Source organism: Protomyctophum parallelum (genome assembly GCF_964188405.1).
Source record: "Protomyctophum parallelum genome assembly, chromosome: 12".
NCBI lineage: Eukaryota > Metazoa > Chordata > Actinopteri > Myctophiformes > Myctophidae > Protomyctophum > Protomyctophum parallelum.
Genome location: NC_139712.1, coordinates 28,950,438 through 28,974,178, shown reverse-complemented (window position 1 = coordinate 28,974,178; position 23,741 = coordinate 28,950,438). Strand labels below are relative to the sequence as shown.

Sequence of the window (23,741 nt, the reverse complement as noted above, 5' to 3'; positions counted from 1 at the left end):
GCCCCGTCTCGTTCATTCTAGCTGGCGGGCTGGAAGGAGGGAGACACAGTACAGGCTTATAGTACATATCAGGCTTGAGCCCCTAAAGAGTGCAGTGTCACACCCCGGAAATAGCTGATGCGTTGAGAGAGCTATTTTCTCAATTCTTTGCTAAAAGTGCCCTTTTATTTAGCATTTAGCATTAGTCAAATCACTATGTCAATTAGGGAAACTTTTATAAAATAATGTATAGCCTCTTTTCACTAGGGCAGAGACATAATGTCGACACGTTGTGAGCTTGTAGATCTGCTATTTTTAGACCACACCAGAGCGCAACCAAACTCATAAAATGACTTGTCTTAGTCTTGGTTATAACATTTTAGTCTAGTTTTTATTTGTTGACAAAATTGTCAAAATTACTCAGTTTTAATTTATTTGTATTATTCTTTTCATTTTTGTCAGTGAAGAAACATAGTCTACAAAAAAAATTCATCATAGTTTTAGTCAACGAAATCAACACTGCTTAGAATGTGTGCTGGTTGGCATATTTGTAAACAGCCTGGGTAACATATGTTGTTTACTGCTATCAGGTTAAAAGGCCACCGGGATAATTGACAGGTGACATGTTCACTTAATTGATTACCTGGCTTTGAGTAAACACAGCAACAAATAGCACAGCAACAGATATACACACAAACTATGATAATAAAGGTTTTATTAAAAGGATATATTGTTAGAAATACTAAAAAAGGGCATTTATTAAATAATTAGCATCAGCCATTTTGACTAACGATAATCAGTCGTCACTGATTCAAATAATCTCAGTATGGAATGGCATATATTATGCAGTAAGGATAGCAATATTGTACATTTAATAAAATAGTTGTAATATTGTTTCCCAATGTGTAGCACAGTATATCATTATGTATAGAGAAGAACATACATTATAACATTAATAATAAATGTAACTTTTGGTAATTTGTCATTATAACAGTTTGATTTGCACAATTAAAAGTGTCACTAAAATTAAGTGCATAATAATTCAGACTCCACCTTAGCCCATAGCCCTAACCTTGACGACCTTACAGGCTTATGCAAAAGCTAAAATATAATTTAGATAGTATGTTATGCCAGGTTCATTTGTAGACCTGGTATCCTAAATTTGTATAGTTTCAATGTACAGATTATTTTTAATATGTAAATCGCGCTGGTGTGCTAAATGCCTAAATTGTAAATTGCAATAGTTTTGTATTTGGAAAACAGCATGGCTGTGCGACCCATTTACAGTAAGCCTTGAGGAGCAATGCGCAGCTAGTCATTGAACTGGCCAACATTAGCTGAACACTGCTGAATACGTTCGGTGACAACCATCCATAGCAATTCACATTCATAAGTATTTGTAAATGTATGAACTCACCTATGTCAGCATTGTAAACATCCCAAATGTTTTGAAAGTATCCATAAAATGTTATCGCGTGCTCCACATCATGACCGTCGCTGAAACCAACTGCTCAGCAACAAGTTATTTCGGGAGGCACCATCACAGTTAATTTGCTTAATCTTTGCTTAAAGTTAATCTCCGCTACTGCAGTAGAGAGTGTGTGTGTGTGTGTGTGTGTGTGTGTGTGTGTGTGTGTGTGTGTGTGTGTGTGTGAGAGAGAGAGAGAGAAAATCCCCCTCGTACTGTAGGTGTGTCATACAGTAGTGCAGGTATGGTAAATCTTCTTGACATGCGTTACTCTTATTTGTCATTCTAATGTGTTTACGATACTTGAACACTGCATATTATTTTTAAATATAAACCTGGGAACCTATTTTCAATAGCAGGACTTTCCTTTGGTGTTGTACAACCTATTATAGCAATTAATTTATTTTATTTTATTTTATTAATTAATAAAACAAAATTAACTCAATTCTTAGCTAATGTCTTAGCTTTACTACTGTATATTACATGGCCTGAGTAGAGAGTACCAGCCTTATTGTGGCACTGCTACGTAAGCAACTAATATAAGCTAAGCACACTGTTTACATATAGAATAAGGACATTTCATGGATCTTAGCTGGGCCAAATTGGAGCAGATGGTATGCAGGTAAGTGGTCGTAATTTTCTAGCAGGGGTGTAATCTTGTTGAGGACGTCTTTAGATAACAAGGATTAAAGGGGCTTTCCACTCACCAGGACCCTCGGGAGAGAAGCACTGTTTTAAATGAACCCAGATGAGCAGAACAGCGATCGCACCACGGTTCACCTTTCACTTAAAGCAGGCCAGGGAAGAGGTTATGACCACAGAGAGGTCAGCCTTTTCCTTCAGCTTCAGCAAATGTACTTCAAGAAGTGTGTGACCTAAAAACACACATTTGACATTAAATTCAATTATGATTATTATTATTTTATTTTTGAATCTAGAGTGGAGTAGATTAGATACCAGCGTATTATGGGGGGTATTAGCCCGGTCATGTTGATGTTTAACAGCGTATTTTCTCTCTCTCTCTCTCTCTCTCTCTCAGGTTGCGTAAGAGTTACCAAAACTGAGATGTGGGGCTATTTCTGTCCTGAAGGGATTAGTCTAAAAGGGGGATGACATCATTCCGCTGTGAACCTGGTTGTAACGGAGGGAAAGGTATTAGAAAGACATGAGCAAGAACCTAGTCTGTTTGGTTTCAGCTTAGAAAATAAACTATGATTAGTTTGACAACTATTACCCAACTATTACATAAGAGTACAATTGTTACAGGTTCCACAGCATGCAGAAAATATGAATCATAATAAATTAATAGTAATTTGACTAGTTTGACTGCTGCTAGTGGTTATGGTAGTCAACTACTAGTTGGTGAAACCCAGAGAGAAAGAGAGAGAGTGTGAGTGTGTGAGAGAAAGATAGAGAAAGTCAGACAGGAGAAAGAGAGAGAGAGAGAAAGTGAGTTCTAGGAAGGAAGGAATCCATGCTGAGTCTGACCAGGCAGAGATGGAAGAATGCAGGAATGCCACAGCGGGCTCCCAATGCGCCCACCGCACGACCTGTTCCCAAAACAACTCTTAACTCTGAGCACAAAAATGTGAAAAATCCTTAAAAGGAAGCTTGGGTGAACAATGGAGGAAGCCTCCAGAGTAAACAGGTAGGCCGGGAGCCTGCATGCCCCTCATTCCAGCCCTCCACTCCAGAGATAAGGGACTCTAGCAAACTGTGAAATTAGAGGCGCTAAAAGAATGGGTGGGCACACAGGGATAGAGCAGTGACCATTGCGGACCCATGTCACCAGTGTTGCCAAGTCCGCTTGTTATAGGCAATGTTGGGCAAGTATTTGGGCTTGCTTCCACATTTATTTATTATTTAAACCGGTGGTTCTCAAATATTTTCACAACATGGACCCCCAAATTAATTTGTCCTTAACCCCCATCTGAAAATGTTTGTGCCAGGGAGCCCCATACCACATTTGTGTTTCATAAATATTCAAAATATTCCACATTTTATTTCACGATTTAAAAGCTTGTAGATCTGCTATTTTCAAATAGCCGATGTATACAGTATAGGTATAAGTGCTCATGTGGCCTATTATAGTTGCATCTTTTGGGCTTGTTTTCCTAGACCTCGTTGATTATTAGTTATTACTCACACAAAATATGCCAACACGGCACCCAAGCCATGTGCTTAGTACAGGCCTTAACCGTTCATTGGAACAAAACCTCAACTTCCATTAGAGTCACATAACCTGCGTCAGAGTTCTGACGAACCAGCTGGTGATATGAATACTGTTGTTTGTTCCCCTTCACATGATTACGCTTAAAATCACATGCTGCCATAACAGATGCCTGTCTTGTCTTGTCGTGCCGCGTGCAATCACCGCCACGCTTGCCACTTGCCCTATTTTTAGCCCGCCTAGCTCCTATACCGCAGCTAATTGGCGCCACGTTAGATTCAAACCTATGCTGTTAATGGGAAAAAATGTGTGATATGTTTTGGCCCTTGTCCCTCTTTCTATATTTGCTCTGGTGTCCTCCGCGCAGCTGCTCTGCATGATCTGTCCAGCTTTTGTTTCCGAACACCTCTTTCCAGTCGGTGTGTATGCTGTAGTGACTCAATTCCACTGGCTTGAAGTCTTGCCCCTGTATCAAAGGGTGGAAATACTTGGGTGGCTAACTGCACAGAAAAAAAAACGTATCGTAGACATTTTTTTTTTTTTTTTTTTTGCTACACTGTCATTTTAACCCTATGTCGTGGTAAACAATGCAATGCAAGACAGAGGGCTGACAGAGGTCCCGACCAGCAGCAGCAGCTGCCAAGAAGTTAATTATAAGTAATACAACAGCAATGTGGCCAGAGGCGGTTTTTAACATTCACTTCAATTAAAAAGGCAAAGCAGCTGCTTAAGTTCTCCACGAGGCAATCCTAACAATTGTGACCCTGCCTATAAAGCTTTTTCCGACACTTTGCTTTACTTTTTCCAGTAGCGTTTTAAACCTGCCTCATCGGTAATACAAATTCCATTTGTCCTTAGGGTACAGATGAAAAATGTGGCCCCGAACAAGAGATCAAGTCACAACTATGCTTCCTATTCGGAATTCCATTCACGGTACAATGTGTGAATTCCATGTTTTTTCCCGAATAACTTCCAGTGGAATTCCCTTTTTTTATTATTTTTTTCCAACGAGGATTCTCTGCCAAACAGGACCCATGGGGTCACCACGCCTCCCCTCTCCTCCCTGCCAGCCAAGCCCTCAACACACACACAAGTCAGAGAGGTCCCCACCCCATCCATTTTGAGCACACTGTATCAGCTGTGCCAAGCTTTTAATCTGCCCTGGTGACATCCCTGTGTTTCCTGCACAGGGCCGAGAGAGAGATAAGCACGCTTCTCTGCACTGTAAATCACTCCGCACGCCCACTCATTCATTTCATACGAGGCATTATTCAATTAGGGCTGCAGTCAAACTGGCCACTATTCTTGTCAGTTACAATCAAACACTTAGGGGGTGTTTTCCCGTATAGTCGTTTCTTTTACAAATGAGAGCCTCAGTCTGCTGAAACAGCCCCTCGCTATAATTACGCCCAATGGCATACACCTATGTTTGTTATTTCAGTAGTAGCTACGTGAGTCCCCACTCTGATCCTTGTCACTTTGAAAGGCATTCAGATGTCTTTTGACTGGCCCCGCACGTACAACACACCGGTGGAGACGTAACAACGACCCCCAAACGCCAGTCAAACATTTAATGCAATGAAAGACATGATATTAAGGCTATGTGCAGAATGCGGGCTCTGTCTCTCTCCTGGGGGCAGCGCGGCTCAGCCTCCTCATGCCCCGATGCGCTCTGGAGCGAGAGCGGGCGGAGGGCCAGCCGGTCTGCTGACGACGGGGACAGGCCGGCTATGCAGAACGCCCCAGATAGTGTTCCACGGGGTGTAGAGTGATTTATCCGTCTGACGCTGGAGACGGGGACCCGCATCAGACAACCTTCCTGATTATGGCTGAGCGACTGTACTCTGTGAGCGCGCTGCCTGCCAGCCCCGGAGCGGGACAGGGCCAGGCGAGACGGCCAGCCTCCCTCCCTCTATACCAGACACCGTGGCATCTTGGATACCCAGCAAATGGACTTTTTCCATAATTCCGAACCGTGTGTGTGTACCGTACATGGACACATGACTAACATGTACAAAGTAGATTATCAACAGCACTCAATATTTATATTCTCCCCTGACCCCCCCAGACGCTGGACTTGTGCATGCACGTGCACGCACACACACACTAGTGTACACATACAGTACACCAGTTGGATTAGACATAGGAATGCACATATGCTTAGTTATTATTTGTCTTCTCTCTGTTTTTTCATTCTCGCTCATACACAAAGACACCTACACGCGCACACATACCTACGCAATTACGCGCGCACACACACACACACACACACGCACAGACACACATACACTGAGCCAAGAGTCAGACACATGGCGTTGGCCTTGACATTTTCTCAAGCCAACAACAAAAGGATGTGCTGAATCTCAGTCACCCACTGTTTAACTTGTCCCTGTGGGCTATTAAATATCAGTGTTCCTTATGTCCCGGGTTCAGCAGCAGGTTACGGCCTAAAACCGCCCATTGATTTTCCTGAGGTTTTTGAGGTCTACTATGTTCTGTGGGCAGAGCCACTGGATTATGTAACGAATGCAGAAAACAATAGTCCTCGTGAAAGTGCTCTTTCTACTAAAGACCCCACTGTGACGGATTCATATATATATATATATATATATAGAACTGTGTTCTGTATCGGATTTACAAAAAAGGTGGTTGCAAATGAATCATTATAATATACAGTATTTAACGGTAAATATTTTGGATTTTTAACACAACGCAATAATATTTATAAACTAAAAATATAGCAATTTCATTGGAAAGTATTTTGTTTCCTACTGTAGGTATTAAAGGAAGTGACTGCTAATCGGTAATCTAAATTTTGAACAATACACTGTAAACTGCCCATATAACAAGTCACTGACATGCATCTCGCAGGCAAACTCTGCTTGTGGTTGCTTACAAGACTTTATAAGATCTGAGGAAACAGAGGACAAAACCTGGAAATATATGGACCAGTTTAAAACAGGCCATGACCGATGTATACAGTGTTTTATGTACAGTATATTTGCAACTCCTAGCAGCTTTTCATGCAGACAATACGTTTTGATGGATGTATTGATGGATGTATTTTCTGGAGTGTTAATTTAACCACTTTAATCCTGTAACCCCATTTTTGTATTTATTTTTTTAAAACATGAAATATATATATATATATATTGAAAATAGCAAATCTACAAGCTCCCAACCTGTCGCAGTGCCTTTTGTTTAATTGAACAAGTCGTGGTCAATAGACACTTATCAAGTTTTTAATCATCACATGCAACTTAACAACTTGCTGAATTTCTTCTGCTTAGAAGCCTTATATTCTCCATTTCTCAACAGTATATGGATAAAACAAATTACAATAAGAATAGGTGGCATTCTAAAGTTCCACACTTAACAACACTCTACAGACTACAAGTATTTGGGTTCATATTATATCTTCTTCCCAAAAGGACTTTCAAACTAGGAAGGGTATGGCCTGGTCAGCCTGCAATGATATGCATAAGATCTGGTCATCCCAGCTTAGTAAGATGTTAAAAGTAAAAATATTTAGGACGACTGTTGAGCCGATTCTACTCTATGGCTCCGAGACATGGACACTTTCAAAGAAACTAGAGAAACGGTTGGATGGCACTTACACCCGCCTTCTAATGAGAGCGCAAAATCTGTCTTGGAAGAGCCACCCGTCGACTAATCTAATACCGTATACGCTGCAGGGGGTGTCAGGGAGACGTCCCTGTTCACTGCCCCGCCACCAGGAGATGTTCTGGATAAGGGGCGAAACATCCATGAATGGTGGTCCCCAGCTGATGACCCTGCAGCAAACCTTACCTTTCTGGTATGCGGTCAGGCTTAGGCTTGGCTCAGGGAAGAGGACGCCCCTGCCATGCATAGTCCTCCATGGCACCGTTGGAGGTGCGACAAAGAAAGCAGGAAGACCATCCTTCTGTATGAAATTATACGGCAACCTTCCCTGTGTTTCTTCACTAGTCCGATCCAGAAGAACACAGTTTGCCGGCCACTGCTACAGAGCTGATAATGAGGGTATATCTTCCCTTCTTCTCTGGAGTCCTGTCTCAAAGCAGACCAGAGGTAGAAAACTGTCGTTCCCTGATGTCATCGCTAGGGACACATGCTTCAGTAAGCAGGAACTGGGGATGGCAATGAAGGACCATAGAGCATGGGTTCGGATCGCTCTTGGTGCATCTGGCACCTAGCTAAAATCTAAAATGACACAGATGCTTTCCTAGTTTTAATGGGTTAAGATTATCTTCTTGTTGTAATTTGTGTTTCCTAGCACATAGTCTGCGGAACAGGCTTCACCAGCATTTCACTGCTTTCCTTGTACCTGTAGGTGTGACTGTGAGTGACAAATAAACCTTGAATGTTGAATCTAGGACGCGTGTCACTGTCAGGTGAAAAGTGGCCGGCAACTCCATGTGTATCGGAGGAGACATGCTCGTCTACACCCTCCATATGACCAGCTGTTGGGGTCAGCACTCAGCAGTGACAGGGACTACACCAGTGTGTGTAGAGATGACTGGGAATTGGCATAATGACAAAATTGGGAGAAAGAGAGAGGGGTATATAGGCATAATCCAGAAAAGGCAGTGCAACCGGACAATTGGTCATGAGTTGCCCCCCAGCCTCTACACTCACACACATGCACGCACACTGTACACACAAGTTTATGCATTCACACACATGTATACAGGTATGCATGCATGCATGTACGGTATGTACACAGAAAACAAAACCAACCCACACACACACACACCTTGTCAAACATAGCCTACTGTACAGTAGGCTAAATGCGGTAACATATGCTGACTAGTGACTGGTAGTAAAGCAGCACAATAAATGAAATTAGCCTGTAAGGAATCACCAAGGAAAACATCACCAGTTGATCTATGTGACAAGGGAACAATGACATGCGTAGAGCAAGAGTTGCGGCCTGGAATAACATGGTGTGTGTGCATGACCGTGACATGACTTCCCTCGCAGGGATTACTGGGACGCGCCCTCTCACCTGGTGCTACTATACGGTATAGTGCAGGCTCACGTGCTTGTACTTTCTTTCACCCGCTTAACTCTCTTAAAGGACTCTGGCACGCACTTCCTCTGCACATTAGTCGAGGGACCAAAAGGTGGAGCCTTTCTAATTGGAACGTAACAGTGATAGCTGCAGGTTCATAGCTCGCAGGTTCAGGTTCCTGCCTCATTAGTGCTGCTGGGTTTTACAAACTATAGAGGGTATGCGCATGCTTACAGTGAATGGCACATTGAGTGGCAAAGCAACAGGCAAAGTGAGTTTAACATTGTTTAATGTTAAATGCAACCAGATAGGACTTTTCTGTTTGGATGCATGGGTTGTCAAGGCCAGAAAGTCGTTTTATGACACTCAGTAGGCATTCCTGCATAACCTCCGGGTTTGATGATGATGTCACGCGTATACCCTCTATTCCTTTTGTGGGCGGATCACTACAGCAGCGGTTATCAACCTGTGGATGGGGACCCACATGGCACAGGTCCCCAGATGATTAGCTTCATTGTTTTATCACTCATCAGTAAACAAACCAACAAACAAAACCTACAAGCTCAGAACGAGCTTGTAGATCGTCTATTTATTTCTTTGCATGTATTTACCTCAGTCTTACCTGGACAAAAAAGAATCAGGGAGGATATCAAAAGCAGAGGCATGAGTCCCCAGCTAAATCATTGATAGGCCTAGTTAACCAAACAGAACCTTACAGGTCTGTAACTCTGACAGTGTACAAATGGAACCAATTAAGGGACCCTTAAGGTGTCCATTTGGTTCCATTTTCACACTGGCCGGCCGTGGACTATAAGATGTGAGGTTCCTTAAAAGATTAGGCCTACTTATTTTCTATCAATAACACACCCCATGAAGCCTTGAATTCAGGGAGATTCTTTTGTAGAGACAATATTTTGATGACCGGGTCATCGATGGGTCAGTAGGAAACATATCATCAATTTATTGGCTTCGGAATGTGACAAAAAAAAGTCTCCATGAATTCAAGCCTTCATAGGATGTGTAATTGATAGAAAATAAGTAGTTTTTTGGGAGAACTACTTTTACTACACATTTAACAACATGTTGGGCCAGGAAATGTTTTATATGTCAGAGGAAAATGACAAAATGAACTTCAACTGATAAAAGGTTGATTCAAGAACTATAGCCTCTCACAGCTTAACATGCTGTGCACAAGTGACCCCCAGTGGCCAAAACTGACGATGCAAGTGCTGTAATCTGGAAGGCAAGTGGATTGAAGCCACTTGTTCTGAAACCCATTGACAGTTGTATTTATCCACTTTGTTTTATCGTTAGGGTTCAAGCTAATCCTTCAATAATTATGTGCTGATTATTGCGATTTCTTTAGACCATAAAATTATGGTTGGATATGGTACTAAATTTAAGTAGCCTACTAAATGAAGTGCTCATATAATGTTATTGGAACCCAGGTATATTTACCCAGCAGTCAAATCCATTTAAAACATGTTAAAGTTGTAAACAGCACATAGGCCTACTACATAACAATATTTTATGACACATCATATATATACTTTATTAATCCCAGAGGGGAAATTGAAGCGTTACAACAACAGCATAATGTGGCACATACTGTAAATAAAGCTAAAACTACTGGACAAACAGAAAAAGACAACAGACACAAATGGACATAACCACACAAGACCAGGACTACCAAGGACCATATGCCATTTGGGGGAGGCAGTTCTTATGCATTTGCATTATGCATTCGCATTATCACTTCACCCCTATAATAGCTGGCATCTTAGATGGACAGGTCAATGAGGATATAGAATTACTCTGATTATTTTTTTCTCTGTTGAAATTAAAAGGCCTGTATTTAACAATGTAGTTGTGTAATAATGGCATAGGTTAAAGTAAAAAAAAAATAGCAGATCAGCATTTTGCATTAATAATATACATCTGCAAATATAGTTACTAAAGTTTATTTGACTCTAGAAGTGAAAGACTTAAAGTAAAACTACCCCAAGTACTTAAATGTACTTAGTTGCCTTTCCACCATTGGGAGGAACACATTGTCAACTTTTGGGGAACTGGAAGTGGGCTGTTTGCTATTTCAGTGTGAATGTGGTTGATATCTGTTTGAAGTTCATAGCCAACAACAGCGGCACACAAAGACTTCCTGTGCAGAGGATCATAGCTTCTTTTAAAGATCAGGGCAGGACAAATGGGAATTTGTGTTGTTGTAAAAATGCAACCGCATATAAGAAGACAAATAAGCAGGGTTAAATCTTTAAATAAGAAATGTATGTAATTCAACTAAATGTGCGGACACCAAGTACAATTTTGTATTTTGTTGAATACAGTATTTCAATGCAAAAGAAAATCTGCAAACGTGCAAATTACAAAAAGCAACAACGCTTGTGATGCATGAACATATTGCACACAAACATACAAAAACATGGGGAAACACATGTATATTTATGTGTGCGTGCACGAGCACACACACACACACACACACACACACACACACACACACACACACACACACACACACACACACACACACACACACAATAAAACAACAAAGGCTCCTGACCTGAGGTCATGCCACTTTGCCCTTTCTGCCTTTATTTAGAATCAATTTCACATTATTTTTATTATTTAGGAAATCCTACCGGATTGTCCCAAAATTGTAAGAGTGGTGTGAATTTGACAGAGCAATGGTTTCCTCTTGCATAGAGGATGTTCCCAGCCAATCTTTCATGGATAGAGCAAACAGGAGTCATCGGAACCAGGAAGTAGGGACAGGTGCTCTCGGAAAGATTTAAAGATCCATAGAAAAAAAATATATAATGCTACACACACACAATGGTCCACATCTGTCTGGTTAGGAGCGCCTCTCTCTGAGGACACCCGTCGTGAGTGAGTCATTTTTATTTTGGTAATGAATGTGACGATAGCAATCACATATGACTCAATATTTCACACACAAAATAAATTAGATCCTTTGACACGATATACATTAATGGTTTGGCAGATCCAGGTAAAAAAAATCATTCCAGTACAGGGGTCATTTTAGATTTTGTTTTTTACATCACATAATTATTTTGATCGTAAGACCCGATTACTGAATGTCAGTCTCCAGGTTTTCTTCAGAACATGTATGACACTATACTATATTCATGGCACATTAGGAGTGTACAGTACAAGTCCATTTGATTCCATTTGTACATTCTTAGTTACAGACCTGTAATGGTCCATTTCGACCACCTTTGGTGAACCATGAAGGTCAATCCACTTTGAGGATCAGAGCACTAGTAGTGTACATTCATGGCTATTTCTGTTTCTGGTAATATTTGTCCGTGGCAAAAATAGAATTTTGACAAAAATGTCCACAAAGCCAGCAAGTTGATAAATTACTATTACTTTTTTTCCCTACTAAACCAGACCTAATCCTGTTAGGAGTTAGTCACTGGTGTTTTTAAGTTTGTCACTGTGTATCCTGTGAGTATATTCTAAGTCATACTGACAGACGTGTGCCACACAGTACAGCATTGCTCACTGCTTCCCCTACGGAGGGATGTCTAGACCTAACTAAATGCAATGAGAATTAAGGTGCACAGTGCACACACACAAGAAAGCCAAGTCCATTTGTACGGACAACTCCCATCCCCTCAGCTCTGAGTTCAAGCTGCTTCCCTCTGGCCTTCGCCTAAAAGTTCCAGGGTCCAAAAGCAATAGATATAAGTTCTCCTTCGTGCCTGTAGCTATCCAGGCTCTACATGCCGATAGGAGGAGGAGGAGGTAACTTGTCACCTGACTCGCTTGTATGAATTATTTATACAACTGTTCTGAAAATGTTATGAATTACAATGTTACAATGATACCTTGAACTGCCATCCTGTTTTATTGGTCTATGTGTACTATGTGTCTTTTTACTGTGTTTTTGTGTTTCATGTTACCTGCCTGCATGTGTTATGCTTTGCTGTAAACCAAATCGCCCTACGGGGACAAACAAATAAATGAACCTGAAGCTGAACATGCGTACAGCCGTACACAGTACACATGCGTACACACACACACACACACACACACACACACACACACACACACACACACACACACACACACACACACACACACACACACACACACACACACACACACACATGCGACCATGACAGACAGCAGTGCAGGGTGAGATGTTCTAAATGACCCTGGCCTTATCTGGTATGTAACTCTGAGACTTATGGGGGTCCTTTGCATTTGAGAACCACTGATCTAAGATTAAATAACAAAATCAATGTATAATAGTTAATACCAGAAATGTAGGCAGTATCTGCATTTTCTTTTGGATGATAACAACTCTAGGCCTACTCAAAAAATATTTAGTTTTAACCCAAATAGCACCCAATGAAAGGCATTAACAAGAGCTTGTGACTAAATAACTACATTTCATTGATTGGGAAAAGCTTTTTTTGAGGGCTATATTAAGCTATTAGTGTAGATTTTCGTCTTACACAAACATTAAATTCCCATTGACATTGAATCGAGAATTGTACGTCATAGTGTCGGAGCAAATCGGCCTAGCGCCCCTCCTATATACAGCTTTTGTCCTCACACGTCTCAATATTTGCCATTGAAATTAGGTAAAATATCTGCCAAATATGACGTGAACTTAGTGTCAATTTTTGTCTTAAACAAATTCTCATTGACAATGAATGGAATTTTATGTCAGTGTCTGAGCAAATAGGTAGTGTCTATAAATACAATACAAATAATAGTGTCTATTTAACATCATGATGATGTATGATGATAAGAGCGCCCCTCACTTCACACGGGTGTGATTTATTTAGAATACGATGCATGTAGTCTTGTTTCCCGGTGGCGCTCTCCCCCCCACCTCTCAGCACTCCAAAGAAAAACAGTGGAAAGGAAACTGACTGCTGATGCAGTCATCTTCTAATCATTCCCCAGCCTGGACACAAGCTAAAAATTGTGCGGAATGCCCACAGAGGGATTCAGACAGGAGAACGGGACGGAGGGCAGAGCTGATCAGGACGGCTGCTCTGGAATGTATTCGGCTCTCTGTGGCTCAATCCCTGCCTGCCACTAGTGTCACCGCCGCCATACCCTCCTTGAAAAGTGTTCGTTCAGGCCATTTCTGAGTAGCTTACTTGTTCATTCATAAAATAATTAAATGACTGACTGATTGAGTCAATAAATCAATCAATCAAACTTTTATTGGCCACATGGTCTATATTGGTCTATATTGTGATTTCTACTAGATGTGTACTTCAAAGTTTAACAGAGGTGATGATGATGCAAAGTGGTGGTCAGACTCAAATGCTGTTATGTTTAATGATGAGTATACACACTGTAGCAAGGGCTGAGCTAGGAAAACACCTTAGAACAGTGGGGTCCGGGGACCCACAGCGGTCCTTGGAGGGGGGTTCCAGGGCGCTAAAATGTGAGGGGGAAACTCTTGAAAGTGTTTGAATAATTGAATAATCTTGCATATTCCTTGGCATGAAAAGGTTTGAGAACCACTGCCTATAGAACCACTGCCTTTATGGACAGTTGGACACTGAGGTCACGACAAAGAAAGAAAGGGGCGTCCTCCCCAGTCCCATACACACACATTTTCTAACATCCACACCCCTCATGAGAGTCCTATTTATAAACATGAGACAAACACAAGAGCCAGAATCGGGGAGACAAATAAACTATTGAGTCACAGCTTTGAGCAGAGATTGACTACTAGTGCTTGGGGAACTATATATAGTGGGGAACACAACTGGACGGAGGGTCCTGACATGCTAGGCAAGGGACCATAAAAGCGATCAGTGCCTGAGAGGGAGAGCATATGCCTGGGATTACCGACAACCCTGCAGCCACGGGCCCGCTTTAGACGGAGGGCAGGCCACACCCTCCCCTGCAGCTGCCACACATACTGTATATGCAATCCACTATCAATGACTTAATCAACTGGGTCCCCTGATGCCCTCTCTCTCTCTGTCCATGTCTCTGTCTCTCTCTCTCTCTCTCTCTCTCTGTCCATGTCTCCTTGTTGCTCTCTCTGTCTCTGTCTCTCTCTCTGTGTCTCTGTCTCTGTCCATGTCTCCCTGTTGCTCGCTGTCTCTGTCTCTCTGTCTCTGTCTCCCTGTCTCTGTCCATGTCTCCTTGTTGCTCTCTGTCTCTCTGTCTCTCTCTGTCTCTCTCTCTCTGTGTCTCTGTCTCTGTCCTGTGTCCATGTCTCCCTCTGTCCATGCCCTCTCTCTCTGTCCATGTCTCCTTGTTGCTCTCTGTCTCTGTGTCCATGTCTCCCTGATGCCCTCTCTCTCTCTGTCCATGTCTCCTTGTTGCTCTCTGTCTCTGTCTCTCTGTCCATGTCTCCTTGTTGCTCTCTGTCTCTGTCTCTGTCTCTCTGTCCATGTCTCCTTGTTGCTCTCTGTCTCTGTGTCCATGTCTCCCTGATGCCCTCTCTCTCTCTCTGTCCATGTCTCCTTGTTGCTCTCTGTCTCTGTCTCTGTCTCTATGTCCATGTCTCCTTGTTGCTCTCTGTCTCTGTCTCTCTGTCCATGTCTCCTTGTTGCTCTCTGTCTCTGTCTCTGTCTCTCTGTCCATGTCTCCTTGTTGCTCTCTGTCTCTGTCTCTGTCTCTGTCTCTGTCTCTGTCTCTGTCTCTGTCTGTCTGTGAGAGACAGAGAGTGCAAAAAAAAAGAACATCAGTGTATGTACACGTGCATAATTATAATCTTGGTATATTATACACACCAACAGCATGTTTTCAGTAGCTGCCACATTGCTTTACGTAAACACCTATACAGCAGCAAGTAGCCTACATTAAAGCCATACAGGCTGGTTTCTATTGTCATTTACATGGGCTACAGGACTTAGACCTCATTGCTGCCTTACTGTATGTATGCGTGCGTTTTGTTGTCATAGTAATCCTATAGTAATCCTACATGGGCCCTGTGCTGCATGCCATGGTTTCTGAATACAATATAATACATCACAACTTTTCATAACGCAAGGAAGGAATGCAAAGCAAATCCACAAATAGCTTATAGCTTATTATGACATATGTTCCAGTTTTAAATTCCACTTCCATTAGTGTTCTGACTCATTTATACTTTGTCATGCAAGTACATATACGTCAATTGCTGAAAATGACATATTTAAGCTTAGGCTTTGCTTGTGTGCCGATTTAAGTTCCCATAAAGGTATACTATAACATGTTTGCAACTACTTTGGTGGTGTTGCACCTGTGGATTGTATATAAAACAACCAACCTGATGGGTGAATGTAACTGTATTTTGTCAAAGGCAGTTGGTTACCTGAGATCAGATTATATCAGTGTAGTAGTTTAAGTGCCTGTGTGTTCATGAAGGCAGCTGCAGCTGTAATCTCTGCCTTTCTGACTGTGTCTCTGTCTGTCAGGCTGCGCGGACAGAGGGATCGTCATAGTAACAGGAACACTGCTGATTTCCTAGGCTATAGGCCATGCTCTCTCTCTCTCTCTCTCTCTCTCTCTCTCTCTCTCTCTCTCTCTCGATCTCTCGATCTCTCGATCTCTCTCTCTGAATTCAATTAAATTCATTTAAAGGAGCTTTATTGGCATGAAAAATGTACATTGCCAAAGCAAAAGTGGAACAAAACAATGTATGTACAATTAAATATTACATATAAATGGGAATAAATATATAAACAGAGCTGTGTTACATATTTGGTTAGCTTATAAAAACCTTTGTGACAAATAGTAGGACTTTAATCAACTGTTATTAAAGGTAGTTGCTCCGTTCATAATGTACAGTATATTTCTACCAAGGTCATTTGGTGTAAACAGTGCAGGGATACACAATGTAAATTGAAAGAAAATATAAGAAATACATGTGTGTATAATTAAATAGGCTTACTAGAATAAAGACATCTCTCTCTCTGGAAAACTATATGTTTTTTCAAAGTAGGCTGACCATTGTTATTCAATGCACGTAAAAAGAACAAAAAAATCTATTAAAGCAAGAAAAAGAGACAAGAACAAAATTGTTGATGAATGTTTTGCTGCTGAATTTACTTAAATTTTCTTTTTTACATTGAATGTCATTCAAAATGGGCCAAATCTACTTAGTGCTTCCTCTCATTGATTAGCCTTAGGGTTGGATTTGGGGGGGGGTCTCTCCGTGCAGGTGACCCCCACCCACCTTGCTGATCCCCCAGGGATAGTAGGACTTGAGCCTGTCGTTATGCCCCCATTAGCTATGACAACAGACGGGCTAAAACTGCCACTCAGCTGTATAGGCTCCATTTAAACATATTCACACCAATTAGAATAGATTTCCTGTCGCACGGCCTGAAGCAAAGTGTTTCACGTTGTGTAGGCGGGGAGCGGCAAGGAGGATAAGGTAACACAAATTCAACCTAGTATCAGGTGTGTTTGTTTTGTTTGTTTGTGTTGTGTTGTGTTGTATTGTATTGTATTGTTTGGGTGGAGAAAGCTCTTGTGAATGTATGTGTGTGGTATGCACACTCTTCAGTGTACTGACAGCTGCCTGTTAAACGATACACAAGTGTGCACATGTATAGTGATGGTTTTAGGGTATTAAGATTTTTACTGCAATTATGCATAACAGTGCACGTCTCGCCATCACTGAAGCAGCTCAAGATAAATTTTTAGATAAAAGAGCACCTGTCTGCAATTTGCAACTGGACCTAGACAAGTCTTTCGCGTGCCAAAAGAAGAAGATAGCACCAAAAAAAACCTTGCGGTCTGTTTTTCTGTAATAAAATACTTTTACTGCTGCTAGTATTGATGATTTCTTGATGAATTGAATAGGACCACAGTGGAAACAAGCCCTATTCAATAAATCAAATATATTTAAAGAAGCGGTGACATCACCACGGTGACCGTGGGAAGGACCGGACCGGTCTTATTTACCTCTAGATACAGCCTCTGTCTCGGCTACATGCAGACCCCTTATTTCAAAACATTATTCAACATGAACAAAGCACACATAAACATACACCTCTGGAACATGTTTCCTCTGAAGTGCTAAAAATGGATCATAAGGGTTCAGGGCGATTGACCCCTGCGAGAAGAAGCCCTTCCTTTAAAAAAAAGGAGATGTCTATTTTAGGTCTATTTTTAAAAATGGTAACCTCTCAACTATAAATACAAACTAAATAATTTCTTTGCCTCTGGCCTTGTCCGTCGAAAGGTCATTACTTTCATCCAACAAAATGTGGATGTGATGTTGTTTAAGACACTGCAGAGACCGGTATGGTACTGTGAAAGGGCACAGGTCTGTTGTAGGTGGATAACTTGTTCAGATGTACTAAAAATAAATAATCATAATATCATCACAAATGTAAATATATTTTATTTGACCTGAATTGAGCACTATTTCATAATCAATTATAAAATAAGTTGTTTGTTTGAAAACTATGCCTTGAATTAAAAACATTCTAAAACAGGCCTATTATAGAAGATTTGAGAATATGTCTCAACTGTTTGGTAGAGAGGTGTGTAACGGACACGTAACATGTAATGGTCCTTTCCATTAATCAGGAGAGACAAAAATCATTTACAGACAGGATGTCCGGAACATAAACTGAGCTCCCGTCCGTGCTGTGAAAACAAGGCGCCATATGGCATAAGGCAGAGACCCTGAGATTACCTCCTCCGTTCAGGGCAGGTCAGGAAGTGGAGGTCACGGACCTCCACTGTAGAACGGTCGCTCTGCTTCCAGGTGAAAACACCCGTCGTCAGAGCCATGAGCTCACCGGGCCTCCTCGCGTGGAGGAGGGACCAATAAACCAAAATACACGCCGTAATATCGATATGCTCGTTGAGTCAATGGCAATAAATAAACACCACCCATGAGGAAAAATCTGTAGACAAAATGTAAGCTTTATCCGTATTAAATTTAAAATAACCTATGTTAAAAACCTTGACTTGACTCTTAATGGCTACTTTCTGAAGTTCTCATATAAGGCAAATTCATGTTAAATTTGACACAGTGCCTGGATAAAAGGAAACAGTCTCGCTGCTGTCCTGTAAGCTACTCTGAATATGGAACGTTTTATCAAGTTCCATCATAAATGTATACAAAAAAACCCCAATGAAACAACCAAAATGTAATAATGAAATCAAGAAGGAATGTGGCTATATTTTTCATTTTATTTCTCAAAAAAAGTGCAAAAAGTATAAAACACCTCCTGCAGTATATACATACGATTTAAAATACTGACTGTACAATAGTTTATTACCACAAAATGTATTCATATTCCTGCATAGAGAAAAGGGGCAGTTAAAATCCAGTGTCGGGTATATTCTACAGCACCTCAATATTGTGTGTGTGTGTGTGTGTGTGTGTGTGTGTGTGTGTGTGTGTGTGTGTGTGTGTGTGTGCACGTTCGTGTGCATGTCAATCAACAGTTTAGTATCTCGTGGGATTTCTGGTTCAGTTGTGACTGAATTAATGAAAGAAACAAAGAAAAAAAAACAATTTCAGAATTAGAGACAAAAGTATTTTGAGGTCAGGCTCAGGCCTTGTGTCCTCATGGCCGCGGCCGGACGGTAGCGAGGGAGGCTACAGGCTATGAGTTGTTGTAATTACAGTAGTACACAGCTGTGCTGGCGTCGGACAGCACAGACGATATGAGGCTCTCCGACCCCTGCATGCTAGCCTCGTGAACCCCGTAGGACAGGCCCGTCATGTCCGCTCCTCCCCGCCCAGCTGAGGAGGACGACGAGCTCAAGTACTGCTCGAACTCGCTGCGGTCCACCTCACCCAGCAGGTCCGTGTGGTGGTGCATCTGTTGCTCCACGCCGTCCGACGAGTGGCCGAGAGAGTCCGGGGGAGGGGAGAGCTGTCCGGCCCCGCCGCCACCACCACCGTGGCCACCCGCGTGCCGCTTAGGGGGCCCGCCGCTGCCGCCGGGACTGCAGTGCTGGCTGTAGTACATGGCCAGAGGGTTGGGGCATCCCATGTAGGACGGGGCGGACTGGGAAACCGCCTGCTCGGGAGGGGCCGAGGTCAGGTGTCTGTGCAGGAGGTGGTTGGAGTGGTGGGGGTGGTCCTGGGGCGCGTAGTCGGACGCCTGGGAGTGGTACGCGTACGCGGGCACCATGTGACAGTCCTCCTGGGGGTGCGGCGGGAAGAACATGGAGTCGGTGTCCACGGCGTCCAGCGGGGAGGTGTCGGGCGTGGGCAGGCTGTAGGGCTCGTAGGAGGAGGCGCCGGCGTCGCGGTAGTGGCCGAGCTGCTGGAAGCCGCCGTGCTCGTGGTGGTGGTGGTAGCCCAGTGCGAGGCTCTCCATGGGCATGGCGCCGGAGGAGGCCGGGTGGTGGTGGTGGTGGTCGGACACCAGGAAGCCCGAGTCCAGCCGCTTAATCCTCTTCACCTGCTTCCGGCGCCGTGGCCGGTACTTGTAGTTGGGGTGGTCCTGCATGTGCTGGACGCGCAGGCGCTCGGCCTCCTCCACGAAGGGCCGCTTCTCGGTCACAGGAAGGGCCTTCCATGACTTTCCTGCACACAGAAACGAGAGCAGAGTGCATCAGCGATACATACAACGTCATGATACGCATGTCGGGTCGCGTGATGATGTGGTCAAAAATAGCTCATCTCCATTTTAGGGGGGTCTGCGATTTCCAAAATAACATCTCTAGATAAGCTTTGGCCAATATTAATAATAACCTTTATAGAGTGCATCAACTAATTGTCACTGCATTACATTACTGGGACATTTTCACCCACTGGTGTGTTCATTATAATTAGAAACAGTAGCAAGTCTTTGTCAAATATAAAAATGTAAAAATGTAATATAAAACTAATAACAATAAGGTGCAACTGCAACAAATAACTGTATGACCACTCTTCACTATGTTTGTAACTGTCTAAAAGAAGGGATAGCACGGTGGACGTATGCTATAATAATAACAATAAAGTAGCCTACACTAGTATGATAATTCATAAATGCCACTGGAGAAATAAAAAGTCTGAAATCCTTACCCAACATTTTGCTCAGCTCCGCGTTGTGCAGGTCTGGGTTCTGCTGGGCCAGTCGCTTGCGCTCATCCTTCGCCCACACCATGAACGCGTTCATGGGCCGTCGGATCCGCGGCTCGCTCTTATTATTCCCCGGCCGGTTCTGGTTGCCGGCGCCGCCGGAGCCGGAGCCGGACGCACCGCAGGGCGGCTCGTTCTTCACCTTGGAGGAGTCACCCCCGAGGGGACTCAGGGGGTCTGCCCACTGGTGGCAGTGTCCCATACCAGGCATCATGACTGACATCGTCGTCGCACACCTTGCCTGGGTCGGATCGTCGCTGGCGTACCCCGCATCGGGACTGCTCATCTCTCTGTCCAGCTGAGGGAATATGAGAACCAACGCTGCTGGTTTCACTCACACACAGAAAGAGAGAGAGAGAGAGAGAGAGAGAGAGAGAGAGAGAGAGAGAGACGCAAAGAAGTATAAACTACTAACCCTAAAAAAAAAAATACAAGTCCTTGAGTCAAGTTCTTCAGACGTTTCAAGTTTTCTTCAGAGTAAAATGGAAAAGCAAAGTAGTCACTTTCATTAATAGCCGGAGTGCTGTACCCTGCAGGACTGAATCGTCTACTCTACTGACCGAATATCTCCAAAGGTTGATGCGCTATAAACGCAAAGGCAACCAATCACAACAAAGGTGGGAGTGACCCAATACCACAAAGGTGCAAAAAAGTTGAGAGTAACCACCGCCTCCTTCGAACCTTGTTTGGAGTGAGACTGTCCGAGGATACATGGGGATTTCACATGCAGTGTATGCCAAAACCTAAAACTATAATTCTCAGACTGTTGGCTAATTAGTGGCAAATCAGATTGCTATTTAGCCTGTAGCCTACTCTCTTATGAATTAAACATTTGCATGACACATTATATATTTTGTTTAATTATTATTATTATTATTATTATTATTATTATTATTATTATGCTAGTATTACTGTTCTAGCAAGTAATGATGTGCTGCCTTGAGCAGGCTAGTTGAGAGTAGTAGAAAGATAACGTTGCATTTGTAATTAACATGCAGGTCGTTTAGGCTAATTGTTTGATCAGCCATGGTTCGACTGAAACTGTTCTTTCTCACTGCTATTAGAGTCACGCTGCGCTGCCGATCAGAGACAATACACACATCGCACTGTGATGTCTGTGTATTGGGCACTGCAGGGCAGTTAACGGTGTGTTAAAATGTGGATTAACAGGTTTACGCACGGAAACAAAGGCATCATTACGCATGATGGTTTTCGATACCATTGACTGTGAGTTTAATGAAACGCCGTTCATCAAAAGGCACTAATTGAGGATTTGCCATGCACATTGTGATACTGAATACAATAAACAATTAAGTCAAGATTGGGTTAGATAAACACTGATGCCAACCTCTCAGACGTGAGTCTGAGTCAATTCAATTCAATTCAATTCAATTCAATTCAATTCAATTCAATTCAATTCAATTCAATTCAATTCAATTCAATTCAAAGGGCTTTATTGGCATGAGAAAACATACGTTTACATTGCCAAAGCAGAAAGAACAATACAACAATACAGCAATACAATCAAAACAAAAATTATGTACTTTGAAGGTCAGGATCTTCAATAGATCAATTTATATATATATTTTTTTTATAATATTAGTTTTATTTGGAAAGAGCAGTACATTACAGATAGCATTTTCACATATGACACACGAGCAATTCCCAAGATTTTTCCTTTTTTTCACCCCTCTTCCCTCCCTCATCCCCCCTCCATGTGGCTCCAACTCCAATGTCTCTGTATAGTCCTTTTTCACATGACATCAAGTCCACACTTAAACAGGGACAAACAGAGCAATATATCACTTCGGATTGTAACATTTCAGGAGGACAAAAAGAAAAGAGTGGGCAGAAAAAGACAGACAAAAAAACAACAACCGACAAAAAAAACGAAAGTATATACACTATTGCTGAGGGGGACAAAAACAATACAGCTTTGGTCTTCGACCATAAGAGAAGGAGAGGTGTCTTAAACATTTTCTACAATCGTAAAGCAGGCAAAGGACCAGTGAGATCACACAAAGTCCGCTCTCAGAGGGGCAATGTGCACTATCCAGTTGTTCCAAATTTGGTAGAAATTGTCTAATCTAGTTCTTAACATGTATGTTAATTTTTCCATTTTGAAAATATCCAGGACTATTCCATGCCAATCGTCCATTGTGGGTGTGATTGGGGATAGCCATCTTCTTGTTATTTACTTTTTGCTGGCTGCCAAGAGCACCTGCAGTAGCTTTGTGTATCTCGACTGGTTAAGACATTCAATGTGGCCCAGGTACAAGGTTGTGAAGTTAAAAGGTATTAAATACTGAACACAGTGATTTGTGAATGTTGTTCCAAAACACCCCCAGAAAATGTGGAAGTGGTTGGCTTTCTTTGCCCCACACTGCCTCCAGCACGGCCTATCATCCCTTTGTATTTTTCCTGATACGGGGTCTTAAAATATCTAATAATATTTTCCCCAATAGATCAACTTCTATGTACCAAGATCACTCGATGCAGGTATAGTGCAGGAATATACACAATGATTAGTCTTTAGGGTGGTTGTGTTCCATCTCCTATCACAGCAGCTCACAAATCTTGCTGCTGTGTTTGCACATTGTTGTACTTCGCCCAGCAGATAATGGGAGTTTTTTGTCATTGGTCATGTTTTCAAAATCTCCGTGTGTGGTTGTAATCTGTGGGAAGTATGTGTCTCTGATGTCTTGGTACAATGGACATATGGTTAGGAAGTGTAGCTCGGTTTCCACTTCATTTAGTGTGCAGTGGGTGCATAGTCTGTCTTCTCTTGGGATACAGGTCTGCCTATGGCGGCCTTTCTCGATCGTGAGACTGAGTCACGTGAGTCACATTTCAGTGTTGTGAAATGTGATTATTGCGCGGCTGCCTCTATCGGACTTTTGATGTTTGACACATCAAAATAAAAGTAGGCCTATCAATACTGCAATGTAGAAATAGTCTATTACAAGTAAAAGTCCGAAATTCAAAATGTACTTGACCAAAAGTAGGCCTATAAAGGTTTTGGTATCAATATAGGCTACTTAAAGTATCAAAAGTATAAGTA

At 42.3% G+C, this 23,741-nt stretch overlaps 1 protein-coding gene across 1 annotated transcript; it reads right to left on the bottom strand.

Moving 5' to 3' along the window:
• Positions 1-18,785: 18,785 nt before the first annotated feature.
• On the bottom strand, positions 18,786-21,222 carry sox17 (SRY-box transcription factor 17). The gene is made up of 2 exons (XM_083778009.1): positions 20,624-21,222; positions 18,786-20,140 (listed from the first exon to the last, which is right to left on the bottom strand). Exons 1-2 carry the CDS (start codon positions 20,964-20,966, stop codon positions 19,209-19,211), a joined length of 1,275 nt encoding a protein of 424 aa, XP_083634135.1. The 5' UTR covers positions 20,967-21,222; the 3' UTR covers positions 18,786-19,208.
• Positions 21,223-23,741: the final 2,519 nt, after the last annotated feature.

Excerpts from the sequence above, each read along its gene's own strand:
- sox17 (XM_083778009.1), bottom strand. The coding sequence starts at position 20,966 with ATGAGCAGTCCCGATGCGGGGTACGCCAGCGACGATCCGACCCAGGCA. Across the intron at positions 20,141-20,623 it reads GGAGCTGAGCAAAATGTTGG|GAAAGTCATGGAAGGCCCTT; the intron begins GTAAGGATTTCA and ends TTCTGTGTGCAG.